The sequence below is a fragment of the Populus trichocarpa genome, chromosome 7 (assembly GCF_000002775.5).
Source record: "Populus trichocarpa isolate Nisqually-1 chromosome 7, P.trichocarpa_v4.1, whole genome shotgun sequence".
Taxonomy (NCBI): domain Eukaryota; kingdom Viridiplantae; phylum Streptophyta; class Magnoliopsida; order Malpighiales; family Salicaceae; genus Populus; species Populus trichocarpa.
Window position 1 is genome coordinate 13,747,124 of NC_037291.2, and position 22,571 is coordinate 13,769,694.

The following is a 22,571-nucleotide window of genomic DNA, read 5'->3' on the forward strand; positions in this document are numbered from 1 at the left end:
ATTATTATGTTAATATCAAAAATAATTTTTTTAAATAAAATAAATATTATTTTGATACATTTTTAAGTGAAAAACACTATAAAAAACAATAATTATCATGCTCTCAAACATCTTTTTAATCAACCTACAAACCCAAGCCTACTCTAGCAAATATGCTTCTCTTTTAAAATTATTTTAATATATTTTTAATTAAAAATTACTTTTAAGAATATCTCCCATACATGAACATTATTTAGAATTCCATTCCAAATAGCATTTTATAAAAATTTAATTTTTATTTTATTTTTTTAAGATTGATGTGTTGATATCAAAAATAATTTTTTTAAATAAATAAAATATTATTTTGATATATATATATAAGTGAAAAATACTTTAAAAACAATAATTATCTTACTCTCAAATACCTTTTTAGTTCTCATTTAGGGTTGCGATTCAACCAGCTTTTCATGAAAATTTTAATTTTTTAATATAAATTAATATTTTTAATATTTTTTATCATTTAGATATACTAATATCAAACATATTTTAATATATTTTAAAATAAAAAATATTTTAAAAAACAATTAATCTCTAACATCCTATTAAACACACGGGGTGACGTCACTTATATGCTGAGAAGAAGAAAGAAACTCATTTTTTATTTTTAAAAACCATGGAATAGGATTAGCCCATGAAACTACGAAGAATAGGAGCAAGTAAATAGAACCCAGAGAAAAAGGTAAGCCATCCTTTCCTATCTCGAAGTCCACAACTCACATGGATCATTCATCATTCTTTTGGCAATTCTCCTCGGCTTTTCTTCCTTTGGGCCACAATTTAGATTTTAGAGTAGTAAATCAGCAAACCACACTCAAAGCAAAACAGATCAGGTGAAAGCGGACTCCAGGATACACAGATTCCTCCTCCACCCAAAACTAACTCCTGTCAAAAAAAAAAAAATTAAAATTATGATTTAATTTTTAAAATAATTTTTACTTCAAAATATATATATATTTTTTAAAAAATTCTTGTATCTATTAAGTTCAGTTCAGTTTTTATAAAAAAAAAGAATCAAATCGGTTTTTTTTCAAAAAAAACCGAAACTGGTTCAAATATACCAGTTTCGATTCGGTTATTTTAGAACAAAAACGGGTTCTTTCAGTTTGTCTCGGTTTTTTTCCGGTTTGACTCAGTTCTTTGCGGTTTGGATCGGTTTTTTTTTGCTTTCCGATTTGGCTCGGTATTTTTAGTTTGACTAGGTTTTTTTTAGTTTTTTTCGATTTGGGTTTGGTTCGGTTTTTTCGGTTTCAAACTTATAAAATCAAAACTGAACCGGTTGGTTTTTTAAAAATTCTAATCAGTTTAATTGATTTTTTTTATAATTTGATTTTTTCAGTTATTTTTGTTTTAATTTTTTTAATTTAATTGATTATTTAGTTTTTTTACTCACTATTACCTTTCAATCAGTATAAGGTTTTGTCATGGGCTAGAGTACATGATAGCCCAGCCGAATCCACTTTAAGCCTTGAACCCTCTGTCAAATTCCAAAACTTTGGGTAAAGTTATTGTATTTTAATCACAACAACTTGGAAAATGGAAATCCCTCCTTTCCACCTCTCTTGAAAGATTTCTCTTACACGTTGAGCGCCAAAACCCGTATTTTACCAAACTCTCCCTGCCCTGTCAAATTGACAAAAAAACCCTCATTTTATTTATTTTATTTTATTTTACATTATCTTTTCTTATATATATAATTATTAAACGTCGATATAAAATTTAGATTACCTAGATTAATTAATGTTTTTAAATCAAAACTATCTTATTTTAATTTTTTTATAAATCAAATTGAATCTTTATTAAATGGGAGTTGACCTATCAATTGATCAAGCTAATTTTATTTTGTTTTTTTTAATACCCAACTTATGTGTAGGAGACAGATTAGCCGCACCTCATGTAAATTTACCAATGAAATTATGTTTTTTTATTTCATAAATCAATATTAAAAATAACAAAACAATCTAGAAAAATAAGTAGCTTCCTTGTTCATGTATAAATCACTTTAACTCAATTATCAATTGAATGTGAATGTATAGATCATGTTCATTTTGTCACAATCAAATCATGAATTAGTATATGCTTCATCCATTATAAGTGAAAAGAAAAAACTTTATATAAACTTCTATACTATTAAAGTTCCATATAAATACCATTCTTTTTACCTTATTTTTTAATATAATTACACATTAATTAAGATTTGTTGAATTTAATTTATTTCAATCAAATCGAGAAAAATTAATCAATTAACCTAAAACCTATTTACAAAAGCTACAACTTTTATGATGCCGATATGATACTTACCTTCCCCGGCGATTCAAGCAATGAAAGGAAAAGCCAAAAGGAGAAAAAGAAGGCGAGGGAGTGAGTTGCAAAAGCCAGTAACCCTAGATGGTACCGAGTTAGAGCCAGTCAAGGACTCAAAAAGCCGAGTCAAAGACATTGGCACTACGACGGGTCATGTTTCGTTCGTATAACTACAGGATCCGCAAGGACATATTTGTCATTTCAAATTCAAGTCATCTCCTCCTTAATACCCAGCCTGATAATAATAATAATAATAATAAAAAAAAAAACACGAAGGCTTCGTTTCTCAGACCAAAAACACCAGCCAGCGAGCCAGAGAGAACGAAAAAAGATTTTATTTCTCTTCAAGGACTTCTTCTTCTTCTTTTTATTATTAATTTCTCTCTTTTGTTCTCCATTTTCGATCTGCAAAATCAACGACAATCTTCGATCTGTCCTTTTCCGTTCCTGAATTTTCTCCCGGTAAGTCTCTCTTTATTCTCTCCGTTAACTCTCCGTTATTTACAAACCCTAGGTTTTTGTAGAGGGTACTGATTGTAGTTGCTTTTTGTTCATTTGATTTAATTTAACCCTACATTGATGAACTAATGGTTTTGTGTTTGTGGATTTGTGGAAATTAGGGTTTGGAATTGAAGCGAAGGAGACGAACAAAATTGGTTGAAGTATGAGCATCGATAGCCCTGGGAAAGGGGAGAATTAGGGTTTCCGACGAGCTTTGAAGATTTCAGGTTTTGAATTCCATGGGTGATGGAGGTGTCGCATGTATGCCTTTGCAGCACAGTAGTAATAATATCATCATGGAAGAAAGATTTCCTGTTCAAGAAAAGAATACAACAACAACAGTAACAGCAGCAGTTCCATCAACAACAACGACGAAAGTGGAAACTGTAAACAACAACAGTAACAGTGGTAGTGGTGGTGGTAGTAGTAATAATAATAATAATAATGTCAGTAGTGGTGACAAGAAGGATAACGGAAAAAGTAATAGCAGCAACAATGGGGTGACCGGGAAGGTGAAGAAGGTGAAGAGGATAGTTAAGGTGAAAAAGGTGGTGAGGAAAGTAGTGGTGGGGGAGAAGAAAGGAGTGGGATTGGTGAGAGAAGTTAAGAGTGCTTGTGGGAGTGGTAGTAAGGAAGTAGTGGTGTTGGAGAAGAAAGAATCAGGATTGAAGAAGGAAGAAAAGAGCAAGGAAGTGACAGCTGAGAAGAAAGAATCAGGATGGAAGAAGGAATTGGCAGCTGAGAAGAAAGAATCAGGTTTGAAGATTAGTAGTGGTAGCAAGACAGTTGAAAATGGTGATGGTTTGGGTTCTGGGGATACTAAGTTGCAGAGTGGTAGTAATAATATTAAAGAGGAAGTTGAAGAGGGGGAATTAGGGACATTGAAGTGGCCAACTAAAGGGGAAATTGAGAATGGCGAATTTGTTCCTATACCAGAGAAGCCAAGGAGAAGTGAGATTGAGAGAGGAGAGATTGGTAGTGAGAAATGGAAGAAAGGGGATATAGAGAAAGGGGAGATTGTTTCTGGTAATAAATGGCAGAGAGGGGAAGTTGTTCGAGATGAAATCGAGAAAGGTGAGTTCATTCCGGACAGGTGGAATGGTAAAGATGAGTATGGCTACATTAGGTCTCGTGGCAGGTATGACATGAGTAGGGAGCGGACGCCACCTTCCGGGAAGTATTCTTGTGAGGATGTTAACCGAAGGAAAGAGTTGACTAGAAGTGGGGGTAGTCTGCACAGTAAAAGTTCTATGAGGTGGGAGAGTGGCCAGGAAAGGAGTACGAGGATCAGCTCAAAGATTGTTGATGAAGAAGGTTCGTATAAGAGTGAGTACAGCAATGGTAAGAACCCTGGAAGGGAGTATTCTTCTGGTAACAGATTGAAACGTCATGGTACCGATTCTGATAGCACCGAGCGCAAACATTATGGGGATTACTCTAGTTCTAAAAGCAGGAGACTCTCTGAGGATGGTTCCCGCTATGCTTACTCAGAGCACTATTCACGTCACTCTGTGGAGAGGTTCTATAAAAACTCTTCTTCTTCCTCCAGAGTATCTTTATCAGACAAGTACTCATCCAGGCATCATGAGTCCACTTTGCCCTCTAAGGTTGTTTATGACAGGCATGTTCATTCCGACTGGTCCCCACATGAGAGGCCCCGATACAATGATCACAGGGACCGAAGTCCAATCCGTCATGAGAAATCTCCCTATGGCCGAGAAAGGACACCATATGGACTGGAGAGATCTCCATATGGGCGAGAAAGATCACCATATGGACGTGAGAGGTCACCATATTGGCGAGACAGATCCCCATATGGACATGATAGATCCCCCTATGGACGTGAGAAATCCCCATACGGACGAGAGAGATCCCCATATGGACTTGAGAAATCACCTTATGACCGAAGCCGCCATTACGAGCATAGAAAAAGGAGTCCTTCTTATGTGGAAAGGTCCCCACAGGATCGTGCCCGGCACCATGACCGCAGCGATCGGACACCAAATTACTTGGAGCGATCCCCACATGATCGGGCTAAGCCCAATAATTATAGAGAAGCAAGAAAGGGGGGAGCCACTGAGAAGCGGAACTCTCAGTATGGTAATAAACAGCAGGAGGATAAGATCAGCCAAAAGGATCCTGATGCAAGGGACACAGAACCCTCAGCTAAGGAATCTCAAGATAAAAGTAGCGTGCTTAATCTTGATGGTTTGGATGAAAAGAATGCCAGCAGTGAAACTCGCATAGAAGAGAAGTCCGAGAGCCCAAGGATAAATGTTAAAGAACCTCCTCAAGTTGATGGACCTCCTCCTGAAGAACTGCAATCTATGGAGGAAGATATGGATATATGTGATACGCCACCACATGTCCCTGCTGTGGCTGATACATCAACTGGTAAATGGTTTTACCTAGATCATTTTGGTGTGGAATGTGGCCCTTCAAAGTTATGCGAGCTTAAAGCGCTTGTTGATGAAGGAAGTCTTATGTCTGATCACTTTATCAAGCACTTGCATAGTGATAGGTGGTTAACAATCGAAAATGCACTTTCACCATTTGTGCCAGTGAATTTCCCATCTGTTGTGCCAGATGCTATAACTCAACTAGTAAGCCCTCCAGAGGCTCCTGGTAATTTATTGGCAGATACTGGAGATATCGGGCAATCTTGTGCTCAGATTGGCGAGGGAGTGTCAGGGAATTTTCTGAAACCACCAGTCTGCCCTGATCACAGTGAAATTGCTTCTGAGTCTTTAGAAGATCTACAGATTGATGAAAGAGTTGGAGCTCTATTGGAGGGTTTTTCTGTTGTTCCTGGCAGTGAGCTAGAGACTGTTGGAGGTATTTTTTAAATTTTCTTTCCTTTACTTTTCATTTTATAGCATTAAATAATTTTCTGGTTATTTAATGCTAATGTTTATTTTTTGTCTGTTTGGATATTTCTTACATTCTTTCTTCTTTATCATCCCGCAGAAGCTCTGCAAATGACATTTGAACATGTGCAATGGGAGGGATGTATAAAAGCAGAAGGTATATAAATGAATGCCAATATCAATCCTGTAATTAATTTATTTTCTCGTTTTCTTGGGTCATCTCCACCTCAAGTGTAGCACATCTTCAGACAGTCTCTCCCCATTATTCACAAAACAAGTCAGTTGCCATAACAGATCTTCCAGAAATACTGACCAGTGTCTTCATGAATGAACAGGTTTTACCTGGCAGCGAGCTACCACTTCTGAACAACAGGATGAAAACAGTGATGAATTACTAAGACATTCTGATGTGAAAACAAACGTAGCTGTAGAAGCATGGCCAGCTACTCTTGCTGACAAGGATGATGGCTTTGCCTCTTCTGTTGATTCCACTGACTGGTTTTCTGGCCGATGGTCTTGCAAGGGTGGAGACTGGAAGAGGAATGAGGAGTCTGTCCAGGACAGATTTACGCGAAGGAAACTTGTTCTCAATGATGGATTCCCAGTGTGCCACATGCCAAAGTCTGGGTGTGAGGACCCACGGTGGCATATAAAAGATGATTTGTATAATCCTTCTCAAAGCAGGAAGCTTGACCTACCTCCTTGGGCTTTCTCCAGCTCAGATGATAGAAATGATACTGGTGGTGTCAGTAGATCAACCCTCAATAAACCTCCAATAACAAGGGGAGTGAAAGGAACCGTGCTACCAGTGGTCAGGATAAATGCATGTGTGGTTCAGGACCATGTTGTTTCTGAGACCCGCACTAAAGTTCGAGGGAAGGACAGATATCATTCAAGATCTGCTCGAACTCATTCTGCAACTAATGATGTGAAGAGTTCATCAGTGGAGTGCGATTCACAATCCAGAGTTGTCAATGATCAAGACTCACATGGATGTTGGAAGTCGACTGCATCACTTAACACTCCCAAAGACCGACTTTGTACAGCAGATGACTTACAATTGAATTTGGGTGACTGGTATTACTTAGATGGTTCTGGCCATGAACGAGGTCCATTATCATTTTCAGAGCTTCAGAACTTGGCGGATAAAGGTACCATCCAAAAGTATAGCAGCGTTTTCAGGAAATTTGATAGAGTGTGGGTTCCGGTTGCATCAGCCACAGAGACTTCTGAAGCCGCTGTCAGAATTCAACAGTCAAATGTTGAGCTGTCTGTTGGTTCTTCAGGAACTCTTTTGAAATCCCAGACTGCTGCTAATATTGAGAGTAACAAAGATTCTAGTTCATTTCACAGCCTTCATCCACAGTTCATCGGTTTTACCCGGGGGAAGCTACATGAATTGGTAATGAAATCGTACAAGAACCGGGAGTTTGCTGTAGCCATAAATGAGGCCTTGGATCCATGGATTGTTGCAAAACAGCCTCAGAAAGAGCTCGATAAACATATGTACCTCAAATCAGGTATGGATGAGTTGATCTTCCAGGTTTCCTTTTGTATCTACAACTGAGTAATATTAATTGCATGATCAAGTATTAGATGATCTTCTTGCTGCTCTCACTTTGCACACGTGCCCTGCTGAGAGATGAAGCATTAACAGTTCTCCTCCTGCTTCCTTCAAATTTCTCTTCTTTTGTCTGCATCATTATTCCATGTCCCATGCCTTTGTTTGTCACAAATGATTGATCTTTGCTGCGTTGCTGGAAATGTTTAGATGGTGTTTATTTATGTGTTCTCCTTAAGGTTCTCCGCAGATGGTACTGTCTGAAACTTTTGGTTTGGGCCATAATTTTCTGTGCTGTGTTTTCTTGTGGTTGATCAACATCCCTATTTTCCCACTGAAATCCTTGTATTTGATTGTTTGTCGTTATAGGTGTGAAACTAGCACACACTTTTCCTCCATTACCTTGTTTTTTCTTTACATATGCTTTAGGTTTGTTTTCTTGTGTCCACTATTGTCATCTCTTTCAAATTCTGCCTCTCGTTCTTCAGGCTTTGGCAATTTTTGCTTCCTTCCTTTTCATTTGTTTCTTTCTGTATGTTTTTCTTCAACTTTTGCTCTTTTCTGTGCTTTTTTCTGGATCATATGCTGTCGATATATTAAAAGGTCGATCAAACACATATTGCTAAAAGCTATTGTTATGGTTGCGCTAAATGAATCTTGTCTGTTACATCTGTAGCAATCATATATCTTTGTTCATTGCATTGACCTGTGCTCTATTTAGCTCCAGTTTCTGAACATATGTTTGCATATGTTTTCTATAACTTCCATGTTGTACTCAATCTGAGGCTCTTTTTCTGGGGCTGGTGAGTTGCAGAAATAGATGTACGTGTTGGAAAAAGAGCCTGGATGCAGCCTGACCAAATTGTTAAGGATAATGAAATGGAGGAAGACACATTGCACAAGGTTGAAACCACTTTTGAGCAACTATGTGGTGATACCAATTTCCACAGAGAAGAGAGCATGTGTTCAGAGATTGAGGCAGGAAGCTGGGGTTTATTGGATGGTCATATGCTGGCACGAATCTTTCATTTTCTGAGATCTGACTTGAAATCCCTAGTCTTTGCTTCCTTGACTTGTAAACACTGGAGAGCTGCTGTTAGTTTTTACAAGGGCATATCAATACAGGTTGATCTTTCATCTGTGGGTCTCAACTGTACTGACTTGATGGTGAGGAGTATCATGGTAAGTTTTATATATGTTTGGCATTACAGGCTATAGTCAAGTCTTTACCTTTCTGGGGGTAATATGATTTACATGTTTGCAGAATGGTTATAACAAAGAAAAGATTAATGCAATGGTGCTGACGGGTTGTACAAATGTCACTTCTGGCATGCTTGAAGAAATTCTCCGCTCTCTCCCATGTTTATCTTCTATAGATATTAGAGGCTGCACCCAGTTCATGGAGTTGGTCCATCAATTTCCACGTGTTAGTTGGCTCAAGAGCCGCACAAGGATCCCTGAGGAGTCAAATTCTAAACTAAGGAGTCTTAAACAAATCAGTGGGAGAGATGATTTTGGGGAGCTGAAGGAGTATTTTGATAGTGTGAATAAGAGAGACTCAGCAAATCAATTATTTCGTCGAAGTTTGTACAAACGCTCAAAAGTGTTTGATGCTAGAAAGTCATCATCCATTCTATCCAGGGATGCTCGTATGAGGCGATGGGCAGTCAAGAAATCTGAAAATAGCTATACAAGGATGGAGGGGTTTCTTGCTGCAGGTTTAAAGGACATAATGAAGGAGAATATCTTTGATTTTTTTGTGCCTAAGGTACCTATACTTGTTTTGTACTGATATGAGTTGTGCTGGCTTGAGTTCTTATTCCTTTTTTTGTATATTAATCAGGTGGCAGAAATTGAGGATAGGATGAAGAATGGCTATTATGTTGGGCATGGATTGAGGTCGGTCAAGGAGGATATTAGTCGAATGTGCAGGGATGCTATTAAGTAAGTTTATCTTTAATTGCTATTTTATACCCGTTTGTATATCTAGGCATGTCTGTATCTGCATTTGTTTGGTGCTGTGGTCTTGAAACATTGTATAACCCAAGATTGCTTAAACAGCAAAACCATTTTTCCTTCCTTTTAATGAATCAAAAGCTTCAAGATTGCTTATATATGTACATCTATAATTGCAGAGTAAAGAATCGGGGTGCTGGAGACATGAATCACATCATTACATTGTTTTTTCAACTAGCCTCTCGTTTGGAAGAGAGTTCTAAGTTTTCTTATGAAAGAGATGAGCTCATGAAGTCATGGAAAGATGATTTATCTGCAGCGTTGGATTCTGCTCCAATGAAACATAAGAAGAAAGCTACTGGAAAGAAGTACATGAATAGGAGCAATGGCACTATCCCTGCAAATGGTAGTTTTGATTATGGAGAATATGCATCTGATCAGGAAATTAAGAAGCGAATATCCAAACTCAACAGAAAATCCATGGATTCAGGAAGTGAAACTTCTGATGACCGGTCTTCTGAAGATGGCAGGAGTGGTAGTGATAGTACTGCCTCAGATACAGAAAGTGACTTGGATTTCCGATCAGAAGGCCGAACTGGGGAGTCAAGAGGAGATCGATACTGTATGACAGATGAGGATGAACGTGAATGGGGTGCTCGCATGACAAAAGTGAGTCTGGTTCCTCCTGTTACTAGGAAGTATGAAGTCATAGACCAATATCTTATTGTAGCAGATGAGGAGGATGTCCAGCGAAAGATGTCTGTATCTTTGCCAGATGACTATGCTGAGAAGCTTGATGCACAGAAAAATGGCACTGAGGAATTAGATATGGAACTTCCTGAAGTCAAGGATTACAAACCTAGGAAACAGCTTGGAGATGAAGTTATAGAACAAGAAGTTTATGGAATTGATCCCTATACCCACAATCTTTTACTTGATTCCATGCCTGAAGAAGTGGACTGGCCTTTGTTGCAAAAACATATGTTTATTGAAGATGTGCTACTCTGTACCCTGAATAAGCAAGTCAGGCACTTTACTGGCGCTGGGAACACTCCGATGACATATGCTATACAGCCTGTTGTTGAAGAAATTGAACAAGCTGCTATGGAGGATTGTGATATACGAAAAATGAAAATCTGTCGGGGTATCTTGAGAGCCATAGATAGTCGACCTGATGACAAATATGTTGCTTACCGGAAGGTATAGCACTTGAACTTGATAGTATCCTTGCCCCCAAAACACACACATGCACCAAAAAAAAACACAAGAAAATTCGTTTTCTATATTTTTCTCCCTTTATGGTTATTTTACACCCCTTCTTTTCATCATCAGGGGCTTGGTGTTGTATGCAACAAAGAAGGTGGTTTTGGAGATGATGACTTTGTTGTGGAGTTTTTGGGAGAGGTATGAATTCTGACTAGTTGAAAAAACTGCATTTAAGGAGCACCTGTCATTATTTGATTGCATAGTAAAATAATGTTTTACAGAACTTTTAGAAGCTGTCATGTGTGGTGTCCTTTGGGATGATAGGATACGTAACCACTGATGTGTTGCCAGGACCATCTTCTTTGTACTGGCAGATGCAGTGTGCAACATAGTTTTGTATGATATCTTTGCGTTAGATATTATTGGTCAGAGGTTTCTTTGGTTTTAACATCTCAAATACATGAGTAGAGAAAAGTAAAAAATAAGGCTGTCTTATGATGCAACTCCTAGTGCTGTTGATAACTTGGCATTCATGTAATTACTTCTAATTATCCATTGCTAACATTGGAAAGTGCATGTGTCTGAAAGTAATAACTATGCATTGGTTTGCTTTCATAATATTTCTGCATTTGATGCTTGGGTGCTGGTCTTTAGAATAAATCTTTGGTGTTACATGGTGGTAAAGCTTTAACCTTTTTCTTTTTCTTCACTTTAAACTTAATTTTTGTAGGTATATCCTGCATGGAAATGGTTTGAGAAGCAAGATGGGATTCGATTATTACAGAAAGACAGTAAAGAACCAGCTCCAGAATTTTACAACATTTATCTTGAGAGGCCAAAGGTGTTGTGTTACTTGAACTTCTGTAAATGGGTTTGTCATATCTTGTCTCCTCTTGCTTTATTGAATTTCCTGATATTTGTTGCTATTCTGCAGGGTGATGCTGATGGTTATGATTTGGTTGTCGTTGATGCCATGCATAAGGCGAACTACGCAAGTCGAATCTGTCACTCATGCAAACCTAATTGTGAAGCAAAGTGAGTATTGCTCCCCTTTTATTCGCTGTTTTTGATTAATGTGCAGAGGTATAAAGCATTATTCTGGTAAGCTTTGCTAGTTATAGAATATCAAGTAAATGGTGGTTCGGTGACATTATTTTACATCCATGCATTTCTTTTTGCTCTCTTGTTGTTAGATATGAATATTACAATCTTAGGAAGGTAGATAATCGAATTAGATGTTTAAAGCTAGAAACATCCCATGAATGACAATCCGTGAAAGGCAAAGCTCCAGATCTTAGAATTAGTTTCTGGGTGGATGGTGTTATATGCATGCATGCTGGATGTGTTTTTCTTTGATTTTTTTTGTTTTCCATGATGACTTTTGTGGGAATCAAAATGTTTGGAATCTGGAATTGATTATTTCTTTGTTGAGTGAGATAATGCTGCACCATCTGTTTATTTGTTGTTCAATGAAGTATTGTTCTATTGAAGATTAATCTGATTTTGAAGCAGCAGTTATTGAGAAAAAAATGTCATCGTGAGACACTTGTTGTAAAAAGAAAAATGCTGTTCAATATTAACAAAATTTCAGTCATTCAGATTATTATCAATGTGAATGCAGAGTTACTGCTGTAGATGGTCAGTACCAGATTGGAATCTACACTGTCCGTGAAATCCAACATGGCGAGGAGATAACATTTGATTACAATTCTGTGACAGAGGTGCATATCGTTTACCTGTTGGCCTTTTCACACTGTAGAATATAAATTCCACTTTTTTTTCATGTCCAATGGTTGGTGACTTTTCATTTTGCAGAGTAAAGAAGAATATGAAGCGTCTGTTTGTTTGTGTGGTAGCCAAGTTTGCAGGGGCAGCTACTTAAATTTGACAGGTGAAGGGGCTTTCCAAAAGGTACAGACTAGGATTGAATTCTCTTTTCAGAAAAATATTGAAATATCTTATTACTGTACTTAAAGTTTTTGTGGTTTTTTTTATTTGATGTCAACTGAACATTGCTGCTCATCAGGTGTTGAAGGAGTGGCATGGATTACTGGATCGACATTATTTGATGCTCGGAGCTTGTGAATTAAATTCTGTGTCTGAAGAAGATTATCTGGACTTGGGTAGGGCTGGTTTAGGCAGTTGCTTACTTGGTGGGTTGCCAGATTGGGTGGTTGCATATTCTGCTCGTCTGGTCAGATTTATAAATCTGGAAAGAACAAAGCTTCCTGAGGAAATTCTGAGGCATAATTTGAAAGAGAAAAGGAAATATTTTGCAGATACATGTCTTGAGGTCGAGAGAAGTGATGCTGAGGTTCAGGTAAATGCATAGTGTATGTGTGCACGTGAAATGCTCTTATGAAGCCTGCTGTTTGAGTGACTGCTTGTAGTTACTTTCTGGTACTCTTTTTTTGAGCAGGCTGAAGGTGTCTACAACCAGAGGCTTCAAAATTTGGCTGTTACTCTTGACAAGGTCAGTACTGCCTTTGTAATTATTTGAACTATTCAGCTTTTGATACAAAATTTCGACCTCTGATATTTAGGTCCTAGGACCATTGATTTTATGTCTCAGTCTGAAATGTACTGATGTAGAACCACCAGCAAGATCATCCCTTCGTAATTGCCTTTGTTTTACCTATCTAGCCTTGTTCCTAACTCATAGAACATGGTTATAGAGTCCAGGCTTTGTGATACTAAATTTCCTCTGATATTTAGGCCTTAGGGCTAACAATTACAGGTCTGAGTATGAAATCTAACCTGTAGAAATGATTTAAGAACTGCCATAATTTTCTATCCATTTATTCCATGTTCCCAACTCATTGAACATGATTATAGTTTGGCTGACGAGGCTCTAGGTTTGAGGTCTGAGTATGTTGATTTTAGATGTCTTCCATCAATAGGAAGTCGTGAATTCTTAAATCTTCTAAGTTCTATATGCAGGTGAGGTATGTAATGAGGTGCATATTTGGTGACCCAAAGCAAGCTCCACCTCCGCTGGAGAAGCTTACTCCTGAAGAAACTGTTTCCTTCCTCTGGAAAGGAGACGGATCACTTGTTGATGAACTTCTGCAGTGCATGTCTCCTTATATGGATGAAGACATGCTAAATGACCTCAAGTCCAAGGTTTGTGCGCATGATCCATCAGATTGTGATGACATTCAGAAAGCTCTTCAGAAGTCTTTATTGTGGTGAGCAGCAGCTTATATTGCTTCTTTTTTTCCTTAATGTGTTTTCTTGGGAAAAAAAGGGAAAATTCTATTGAATTTTTTATTTTTAAGGTTGAGGGATGAGGTGCGCAGTCTTCCATGTACATACAAGTGCCGGCATGATGCTGCAGCTGACTTAATCCATGTTTATGCTTATACAAAGAGCTTCTTTAGAGTTAGGGTAAGTCTTCGCTGAACCAGTCTCCTCTAACTGGTTATGTCTATTTTCTTTGCCTTGGAACTACTTTTGCTGGCACCATTGCATGCTCTTTATTTTATCTTCAAGTAACATGGTAAATTTCTTGCAGGATTATGATGCATTTACTTCTCCACCAGTTCACATTAGTCCACTTGACTTAGGCCCCAAATGTGCTGATAAGTTAGGGGGTCTTCCCCACAAGTATCAAAAAACCTATGGGGGGAGCTATTGCATGGGGCAGTTGATATTTTGGCATGTCCAGACTAACACCGAGCCTGATTTTACCCTTGCTAAAGCGAGTAAGGGCTGCTTGTCATTACCTGAAATTGGTTCCTTTTACGCTAAGGTTCAGAAGCCATCACAGCAGCGCATTTATGGTCCAAAGACCGTGAAAATGATGTTGGAAAGAATGGTAAGTTTCATTGCGCGCCATCATTTACTGCATGTTGTTTGATATCTTTGTACCACAAGATGTTAGCTTTGCCCGCATCCCTGCTTTAACTGAAGCTGCCCAGATTTATCCTTAACTCCGGAGATGATAGGCATGTGTCTTCATGCTTAGGCTTGAGAAGTTTTTCAGGCTGAATCCGAGATACCTATGGTTAAAAAATGACATCTGTAAACCAAAGTTGTCAACCCTGATCACATCAACCTAGAATCAGTTTAGCCGAACTATTTTCGAACCAGATTTGTTAATGTGTGGTTTCTTATCTGTTGATGTTGTATTTTCAGGAGAAGTACCCTCAGAAACCGTGGCCCAAGGACCAAATATGGTCATTCAAGAACTCTCCAAAAGTTTTTGGCAGCCCAATGCTAGATGCTGTATTGAACAATGCCCCACTAGACAGAGAAATGGTACATTGGTTGAAGCACAGGCCTACAGTATACCAAGCGGTGTGGGATCGATGAAGTTGCTCTCCCCGGACAGGGTAAGCCGCAGGGGGTGGGGGATTATCATTAATCAGGCAACAAAAGCTTGTGAAGTGTTCTGGGATGGTTTCTTCATTTTAGTTCACAGCTGCCCCTTTTAGTGTGGGAGTTGGTCATCATTCCATAGCATCTCTCCCCCTCTGCTGCTTTCTCCCCATTCTTGTTAAGTGTACAGTTTTTTATTTTGTTTTTGTTTTTCATTTTTTTTCCTTACTGTAATTTTGTAATTCATTGTTTGGTAGCAAAGAAAAATGAAAAGGAAAATTTCCCATCAATTTCTTCTCTCTCTCTCTCTCTCTGCCTCTCTCTGCCCTCCATTCTGTGAAGAGAACAAAATAGCGTAAACAGGTAAAAAGCTCAGGAGTCTTGCCATGCCTGCTAATTTCTAGCAGCGCTCTATCTTCTCTGACAGGCTGACGCCTATATAACACTCTCACGCCCAAGCATCATCCTCGCTTGCTCCTTTTGCTGTCTGCACACCCCTCTCATCACTCATTCTCCACCGTCTGATCACCCCCTCACCTAAAAACAAAAAATCCCTTTCCTGACATATAACTGTACGAACACCCCATATCATCCTTGATTCCAGTGACATATAATCTTCCTAGACGTGTCCCCCCTAAAAGGACACCCTCCACGGAGAGTAACAGTAACATCTCCTAATTGCTTTGGTTCATGAAGTGGAGACCGAAGATACTGATTCTAGCTTTGTTTTAATGGAGATCCATATATCCCGTGATTTCCATTAATCTCGAGTGGCAGTAGTAATCCAGACCGTACTACCATGTTTTCTCTTACGGGTTTCCACTGCGCCGATGACTTTCAACTCCGTCGACATGTTAAACCCCGTCCCTTCACTACAACAACAATCCCTTGACTTCTCTACCTCCATCAAACTTCACCAACTACTTGAACGAAGATGGCAATTACTATTAACACCCCTCCAGCCTTGAAACATCTTGGTTTGGGCAACTGTTATCGCTCACCTCATAAATCCTAAGGTTGCTTCTCTCCTGTCCCGCAACCAGTCGAGTCAACTCAGCCGTATGAATTTCTCTCCTCGGTCCTGGACAAGTTGTTAAGGCTTAAGAATTGAAGAGAGAATTAGAAGAAGAAAAGAAATTGAGGGAGAAGTAAAGGAAAGAAAGAGGGTTGAAACTGCAATGGCAGAATTCTTATTCTTTCATTACCGGCCTCACAAGTTCTTGATACTTTGAACTCTTAGCCTCCTAACTATCTCAACAGACTTTGTAACTAACAATCAACAACTCTGACCCAACTAACTAACTTTCATCACATGCCCTTTTCTTATTTACAGTTATAACTCAAGTCAACAGCAACAACAACTCAATCTGTTTTGAGAAACGCGCAGACTCTAGAGTCGGTGATTGAAATCCTCGTGGTTGTTTCCGAGAAACTGAAAATTAAGGTCGGCCCAGATGATGAAACCAAATGAAGCCGTCTGCTTTTGATCATGGTACTGGGTCGTCTTCTTCATCAGCTTCGCTTCTTACACGACAGAGAATCACTGGGAGGGTGAAATGCTTAAGAGAACTGATGCCATGGGTTTCTACAAGGATGGACACTGCCACTATACTTGATGAGGCTTAAGAGTATATATCATTATTTTACAAGAACAGGTTAGAGCTTCAGTACAGTCAAGACCTGCCACTACTTTCGATCATCGTAGTCACAATTGTCCGTACGCTAATGATCCTTACAACTTTGTTAATGGTGCTAATGTCGGTGGTGGTGGTGGTTTTGCTTTCGGGGAGGCTGCGCCAAGTAGGGAGCAGATAATGGAGATGGTTTGAAGGCTAACGTGGGTCAAAACTTTGTGGAATTTTTATTTCAATTAAGGGTTTTTCAAGTTAAATTTATGATTTTAGCGTCGTGTGCGTGTGCGTGTACGTGCGGAAGGGGTTTTGAGGTCTTTTTATTTAAGGAATAATGAGTTACTAATATCGTATTATCTCTAAGCATTTTGGGTCTAATTATTATAGGTTTTAGCTTTGTTTACTTTAAGATTTGATTTTAGTAGTAGTTTATGTTATGTTCTGCTTTAGAGAGGGACTTGAGATGAAAGGAAAGAGGGATATGAATGTACTAGTTTTTTAATAAAAGATTAAGACACGGTTTTTTTTGTTTTGTTTTTTCCTGCTACATCTGATATGGGTTTGATTAATTGAGAAACATAGCACTGAATCTGTTTTTGGGTGTTGGTATTGTTCGTGTGTGTGTGTGTGTCTATATATATATATCCTCAACCTCCTCTCGTTACATTACAAAAATATATATATATATATATATATATATATATATATATATATATTATAGTTGATAAGATCTATTATATATTTTATATGACATTACTAAATATATACTTAAATGACTAGGTAAAATATTGTTGCAGTTCAAGTAGCTATCTTAAATTCTTTTTAAAACCAAGTTATATTTTTACTGGTACCAAGTCTAATCATTCGTATCAGAGTAATTTTATTTATTTTGAAACATGAATTAGTCAAAAAGTCAAACCTATAGTTTTCAATTTGGACTTAACTATTTGAATAATAATGCCAAAAAAATTCTAGAAGCTTAACTGTTCTTGATGTTTTAAAATTAATTTATTAGTCTGAACCCACGGCATGGCCTGGATAGTAACCTAAGTGTGGCATCTACTTCCTTTATCTCCGTTTCATTGGCACTTTTGACTTCTGAAAAGTCAATATAATATATGTTTATTTTTTTTTTAAAAAAAGAAATTATATTAGATAAAAACTTTAACAAAAACAATTATTAAAGCACAAATTTTAACCTTACTAAAACTTGATTTCTATTGCTTTAAATCAATAGAAAAAAAGTTGACCGCGGTTAATATAGAATGTAAACTTGTTTAACTTGAAACTTGTAGGTAAAAAAAAATATTAAAACAATAATTCATCAAATTCTTTTGATGCTAGAAAAAATATTTGATTCTTGATATGCAAGCCATATATAGTTCTATATATATAAAAGAAAGTAATGTTCATTTTTCACGACAAATGATAATAACCAATAAAGAAGTCAATAAAAAATATATTAAATGAATAGAATATTGTAAATCAAATTATTAAACAATCAAGTTGTTGATAGAATATGATACTTTAATCTTATATTCCGATAACAATACAAAATATATAATATTAATATATTTGTATCTATAAAATATCCACCGATTTGAAAGACTTATATAATTAAACAATTCATAGATTCTTGAGGAGTATTTAAATACTTATATAATTAAACAATGAAACCTCAGTTCTTACTTCTTGGCAGCTTAAAAAACATTTCTTTTGAGAGTGATTGTCGCTCTGCTTCTTCGAAGCATTTGGGTAGTGGAGTCTGAGATGCTTTTACATGAATTGAAGGAAACAATATTAATGCAGCCATGACGTTTGCAACGTGACTTCAATGATGTATAATTGAGATTATATTATGTATATATATACATACATATGTGTACATGTGTGTGTGTGTAAAAAACATAAAGTGTTCGGCAAAGCTTAAAGCGTAAGCTCAAAGCGTTTGACGCGCGCCACGGCAAGAGTTTCCCAGCTGTCAAGGATTTATGCCTTCTTTTGTCGAAGGTGAGGCTCGGAGGGTATCAACCACTAATGATGTCCTACTGACTTACATTTTTATAAATATTTCTTCAATCAATTTTAAAATAAAAATGTAACAAAGAAAAAAAACAAAGTTACTCGTAATGTTTTTTTTATCACTTAATGATGTCCTGCTGTTGGCCTCCAGCAGCAGCCAACACACGGCGGCGCCCACAGACCCGCAGCTGTTCCCCGCGCCCAGGAAACACTTCCTTCTCCTCCCGGCCGAGACCTTCAAGCACTGGCAGATCCGTCCACTGCCACGGCCACCGCCAGAACTGTCACCAGCAGGAAGAAAGAACAGCAAGCCGAGAAGAAGACAGAGGTTCACAGATCTAAAAAGGGAAAAATCCGAGAACAGATCTGGACTAAAACAGACCTGCTTGTTGTGTTTTTGAGTGCTTTGCAGGTCACCGCCCCGCCGCCAGTGTTCCCGCGCCCTGAAACCTTCCAGCACTGTTCCGGTGGATCAGAAGGCCATCCCTGCAATCCCTGTAGATTTTAGGGGTTTATTTTGTAATTTTTGAATTGTATTTGATTTTTTTATATTGTATTTTCTGTGAAAATATAAGAATGTGTTTTTATATTTATTTTGGGATTTAATATATTTTGAGATTTAATAATTAATTTATTAAAATTTTTAAAAATTTAATTAATATTTTAAATTTTCAAATCTTATCATATCGCAAAGTAGTTTATTTTAAATAGAGTATGCTAAAAGTATTAATATTTAAATTTTTAATAATAACTAGTACATCCAGATTTTTTTAGTAACCCTCAATGGTGGCCATTTCCAAGAATCAAATTAAGCAAAACAAAAATAAAAAATCACCAATATACACCGCGGGTGAACCAAATCAAGAAAAACAAAAATAAAAAATCGCCAATATACACTGCGGGTGACGTGGGACAGCCTCTACAAGTTTGATAATCACGTAAATTAATCACATAAATTAATTTAAAGATAAATTTTATATTATTATGAAATTATAATAACTTAATTATAAATAATTAAAAAAATTTAATAAAAACTATTGATTGAAAAAAAGAAGAAGCTATATTTTATAACAATAGAGTGCTTTATCAGAACTTGTGACGTCTTCCAGTAAACTTGTATAAAAGAAGGCAGTGGAGGGAGAGCTCCGCATCCTTGTATTCTGCTCCAACCTACCTAATAGATTTAGCCTACCATGGAGATTGAGCTTGTGAATAAAAAACTGACCACCACAGATATAAAGTCTTGTCTGGTTTATCCAACCGCTAATCTCCGGGCTTTTCAAATGGTGCAAGGAGAAAACGCTATCCGTTTTAATGCAAGAGATCCTACTGGAAGAGTGTGGGAATTCAAGCTTTGTACAAGAAATCATGGTCGTTACAAGAAACCCGTCATCAGAGGAGACTGGTTGGACTACGTCCGTGAGAAGGGACTTACAGTCAATGATTCTATCATCTTAACAATGGTAGCAGATGCAGAAAATGGAGGAAGCTATAACATTAGAGTTGAGCCGAATACGGAGCTGGCTATATAGTCCTTTCAGTTCATCTACATGTAAGTTTCAGCTATTGAATTTCGAATAAAAATCTTTAATATATATATATATATATAATTACGGAACTTGTTTGTTGATGTTGTGTTTCGTTAATAAGATTGTCAAAAATGCTCTTGATTATATATATATTTTGTTAATCTAAAATGCTCTTGATTATTATTTAATAAATAGTCACATTGAGAGTTTAAAAAAGTTAGAGAAATAATGTAAAAAATAGGACATGATTTTTCTAGCACATGAAATATAGTAATAATTTCACTATTTAATTTAATTCATTTTTTTAATTTTCTTTTTAATATTCTTTGACAATCTGAATATATATTTAATCTGGGTTACTTTGGAAAATATTGATATGTGCGTCTATAGTGGTTGTGCCCTTCATCTTTCAATAAGATTAACGTCAATCTATAGAATAATTGTTAAGGTTATACGAAGACTAAAATAATTGGAGTGCGAAATAGTTGATCGTTAATCTATATAATAATTTTTCTTGGTTAATCTACAGTGAAGCAGGTGGTTAATGGGTCTGTGTACAGAGAACTTTGAAATTCTGTAACCAAGAAAAAAAGGTGACCGTTAATTTAATTATGGCCTATATTCTCACTCTTCAACTCCACTATGTTTCATTTTCAGCAGATTCGTTTTATACTTCTTCGCCATTTCAAGGCAATCTCTTGCTTATATAAACCGGGATATCTTTATGATGATGTCTTGGGATGCCAATATATTGTTTTGTGAGTGTTTTAGTGTTTAGGCCGTCTCTTTTAGCTTAAGAAAAAGTGAACTTATATAGAAGCTTGCTATCATAAAATGGGGTTAATTATTTTTTATCGCTCAAATAGTATGCTTATTATAATTAATTAAACTGTTGATCCAATAAACTTATTATTTAATATTTGATATGGATTGGATTTCAAATTAAACTAATTTTAATTTTAATCTTGTTCTTTAATTAGATATCAAAATAAATAATTTTTTAGAAAAAATAAATTTTATTATTTTAATTTTTTTAAAAAGAAAAAACTGATTCTTGTTAACCATATAACCCAATGACTTGTGTTGTTTACTGGGTCGAATTCCAAACAGCGTAGACAACTTCTTCTTCTTTTTCAAGTTTTCAGCCAAAAGTTTGCTGCAGGTAGTAATTTCTGTTATATATTAATTGATTTTATTCTTTCCAGCATGATCAGCAAGACTCTAATCAAATATATACATATATGCCAGATATGAGATACTGACTGTAAAGGATGGGCTAGTGGCCTGCATATGAGCAATAAGCTTGCATCTTCTCATGAGGTGCCAGATTCTGATGTGGCCTTCCTTCCTACTTGGTTCAAATAAAAGGAAAGGCCGGTTCAGGCCATTGTCATATAATCCAATAAAGCTTTCAGGTTTTTGATATTGCTTTCAGTCCAACCCATCATGAACTTAGGTCCGTCCCACTTGATTTATTTAGTAGAGAATGCACATCATGGCGCCATTGATTTTATATCATGTAATTTCTTGAGCCAAAAGGTTCCTGGATAGTACTTGTTTAAGGGATTGAGGTATGAAAATGGGGTCCCTTTTGTTTGCTAGCTAGTCACAAAAGTCTCAGATAATCACAGACACAAGGTTTGACAATGGGGTACAGACTACACTAAAACCTCCTTCTCTTTTTTCTTTTTATATATTTTTTAATTTAATTAACTTTTAATTAAGGATGATAAGATGCTTAATTTAGATAACAAAACTCGCTAAGTTACCTAATAAAGATATTGCTCCATGGCTGTTCACCAAGATAATGGACTCGGTATACAAAAATAAAACAGCAATTTCATCAAGAAGCAAGTTTCGTGATATTAAAGCACATGTAGTATAAGAACACAAGACCTCAAAAATACCGAGGAGAATATGTGAATTCACACATGTCATATTGAAAGGCTGATATGTAAATTTTCATACTGAAGTTTTGACTTCAAAATGATGATTCCGCATTTTTTAATTTCTTTCACAATTTACTTATTTTAGACCCATTTGGAAATGGTAGCTTATTTTTTAAATATTTTTTTAAAAAAGCATTTGTCTTGAAATATATTAAATTGATATTTTTTAATAATTTTGAAATACTAATATTAAAAATTAAAAAATATTAGTAAACCCGAACCTTTAATTGGTAGACTGTTATTTTCATATTATAACTCGAAATCAGTGAAGCATTTTACAAATTGGAGGCCACTAGCCGGCGTTTCAACATCGATGATATTGATTCGGGAGACAATATGAGATATGAAGATGCGATGGAAGAGCAACAAAAGCACCAAAGACAACACAAGGAATGGATTATTTTGTGATGGTAAGGTGAAGCCAAGACTGAAGCCTCCACCGTGTAACCAATACGCTACCGATGGCAAGTTTGATATCATGGCTCCACTCCGACATCCCCTGAGTCCCAAATGGCGAAAATTAAAATTTCACGTCCACGACGGAATGTGTGGAACGATGATATTGATCCATTCATGGTAGCTTTAAAGACCGTCAAGGGGGAAGGGAAGGAAAAATGGCAGAAAATCAACCATACACGGGCTCGGTCCGTGTCTCCTATACGAGCCAGAAGTGAGTTGATGGACTGCAT

General features: G+C 36.7%; 1 protein-coding gene and 1 long non-coding RNA gene across 2 annotated transcripts; both read left to right on the forward strand.

Annotated features, from left to right (window-relative positions):
- Positions 1-2,583: 2,583 nt before the first annotated feature.
- On the forward strand, positions 2,584-15,041 carry LOC7486054 (histone-lysine N-methyltransferase ATXR3). Its single transcript, XM_024605475.2, has 19 exons — positions 2,584-2,802; positions 2,961-5,676; positions 5,809-5,865; positions 6,044-7,228; positions 8,084-8,451; positions 8,534-9,037; positions 9,113-9,213; positions 9,405-10,425; positions 10,558-10,629; positions 11,162-11,272; positions 11,366-11,466; positions 12,053-12,152; positions 12,247-12,342; positions 12,458-12,751; positions 12,851-12,904; positions 13,372-13,619; positions 13,710-13,818; positions 13,946-14,248; positions 14,569-15,041. Exons 2-19 carry the CDS (start codon positions 3,081-3,083, stop codon positions 14,743-14,745), a joined length of 7,497 nt encoding a protein of 2,498 aa, XP_024461243.2. The 5' UTR covers positions 2,584-2,802; positions 2,961-3,080; the 3' UTR covers positions 14,746-15,041.
- A 3,241-nt stretch (positions 15,042-18,282) lies between these two features.
- On the forward strand, positions 18,283-19,030 carry LOC112328261 (uncharacterized). Its single transcript, XR_002983017.2, has 2 exons — positions 18,283-18,392; positions 18,559-19,030. It is a non-coding gene; the product is annotated as an uncharacterized LOC112328261 (long non-coding RNA).
- Positions 19,031-22,571: the final 3,541 nt, after the last annotated feature.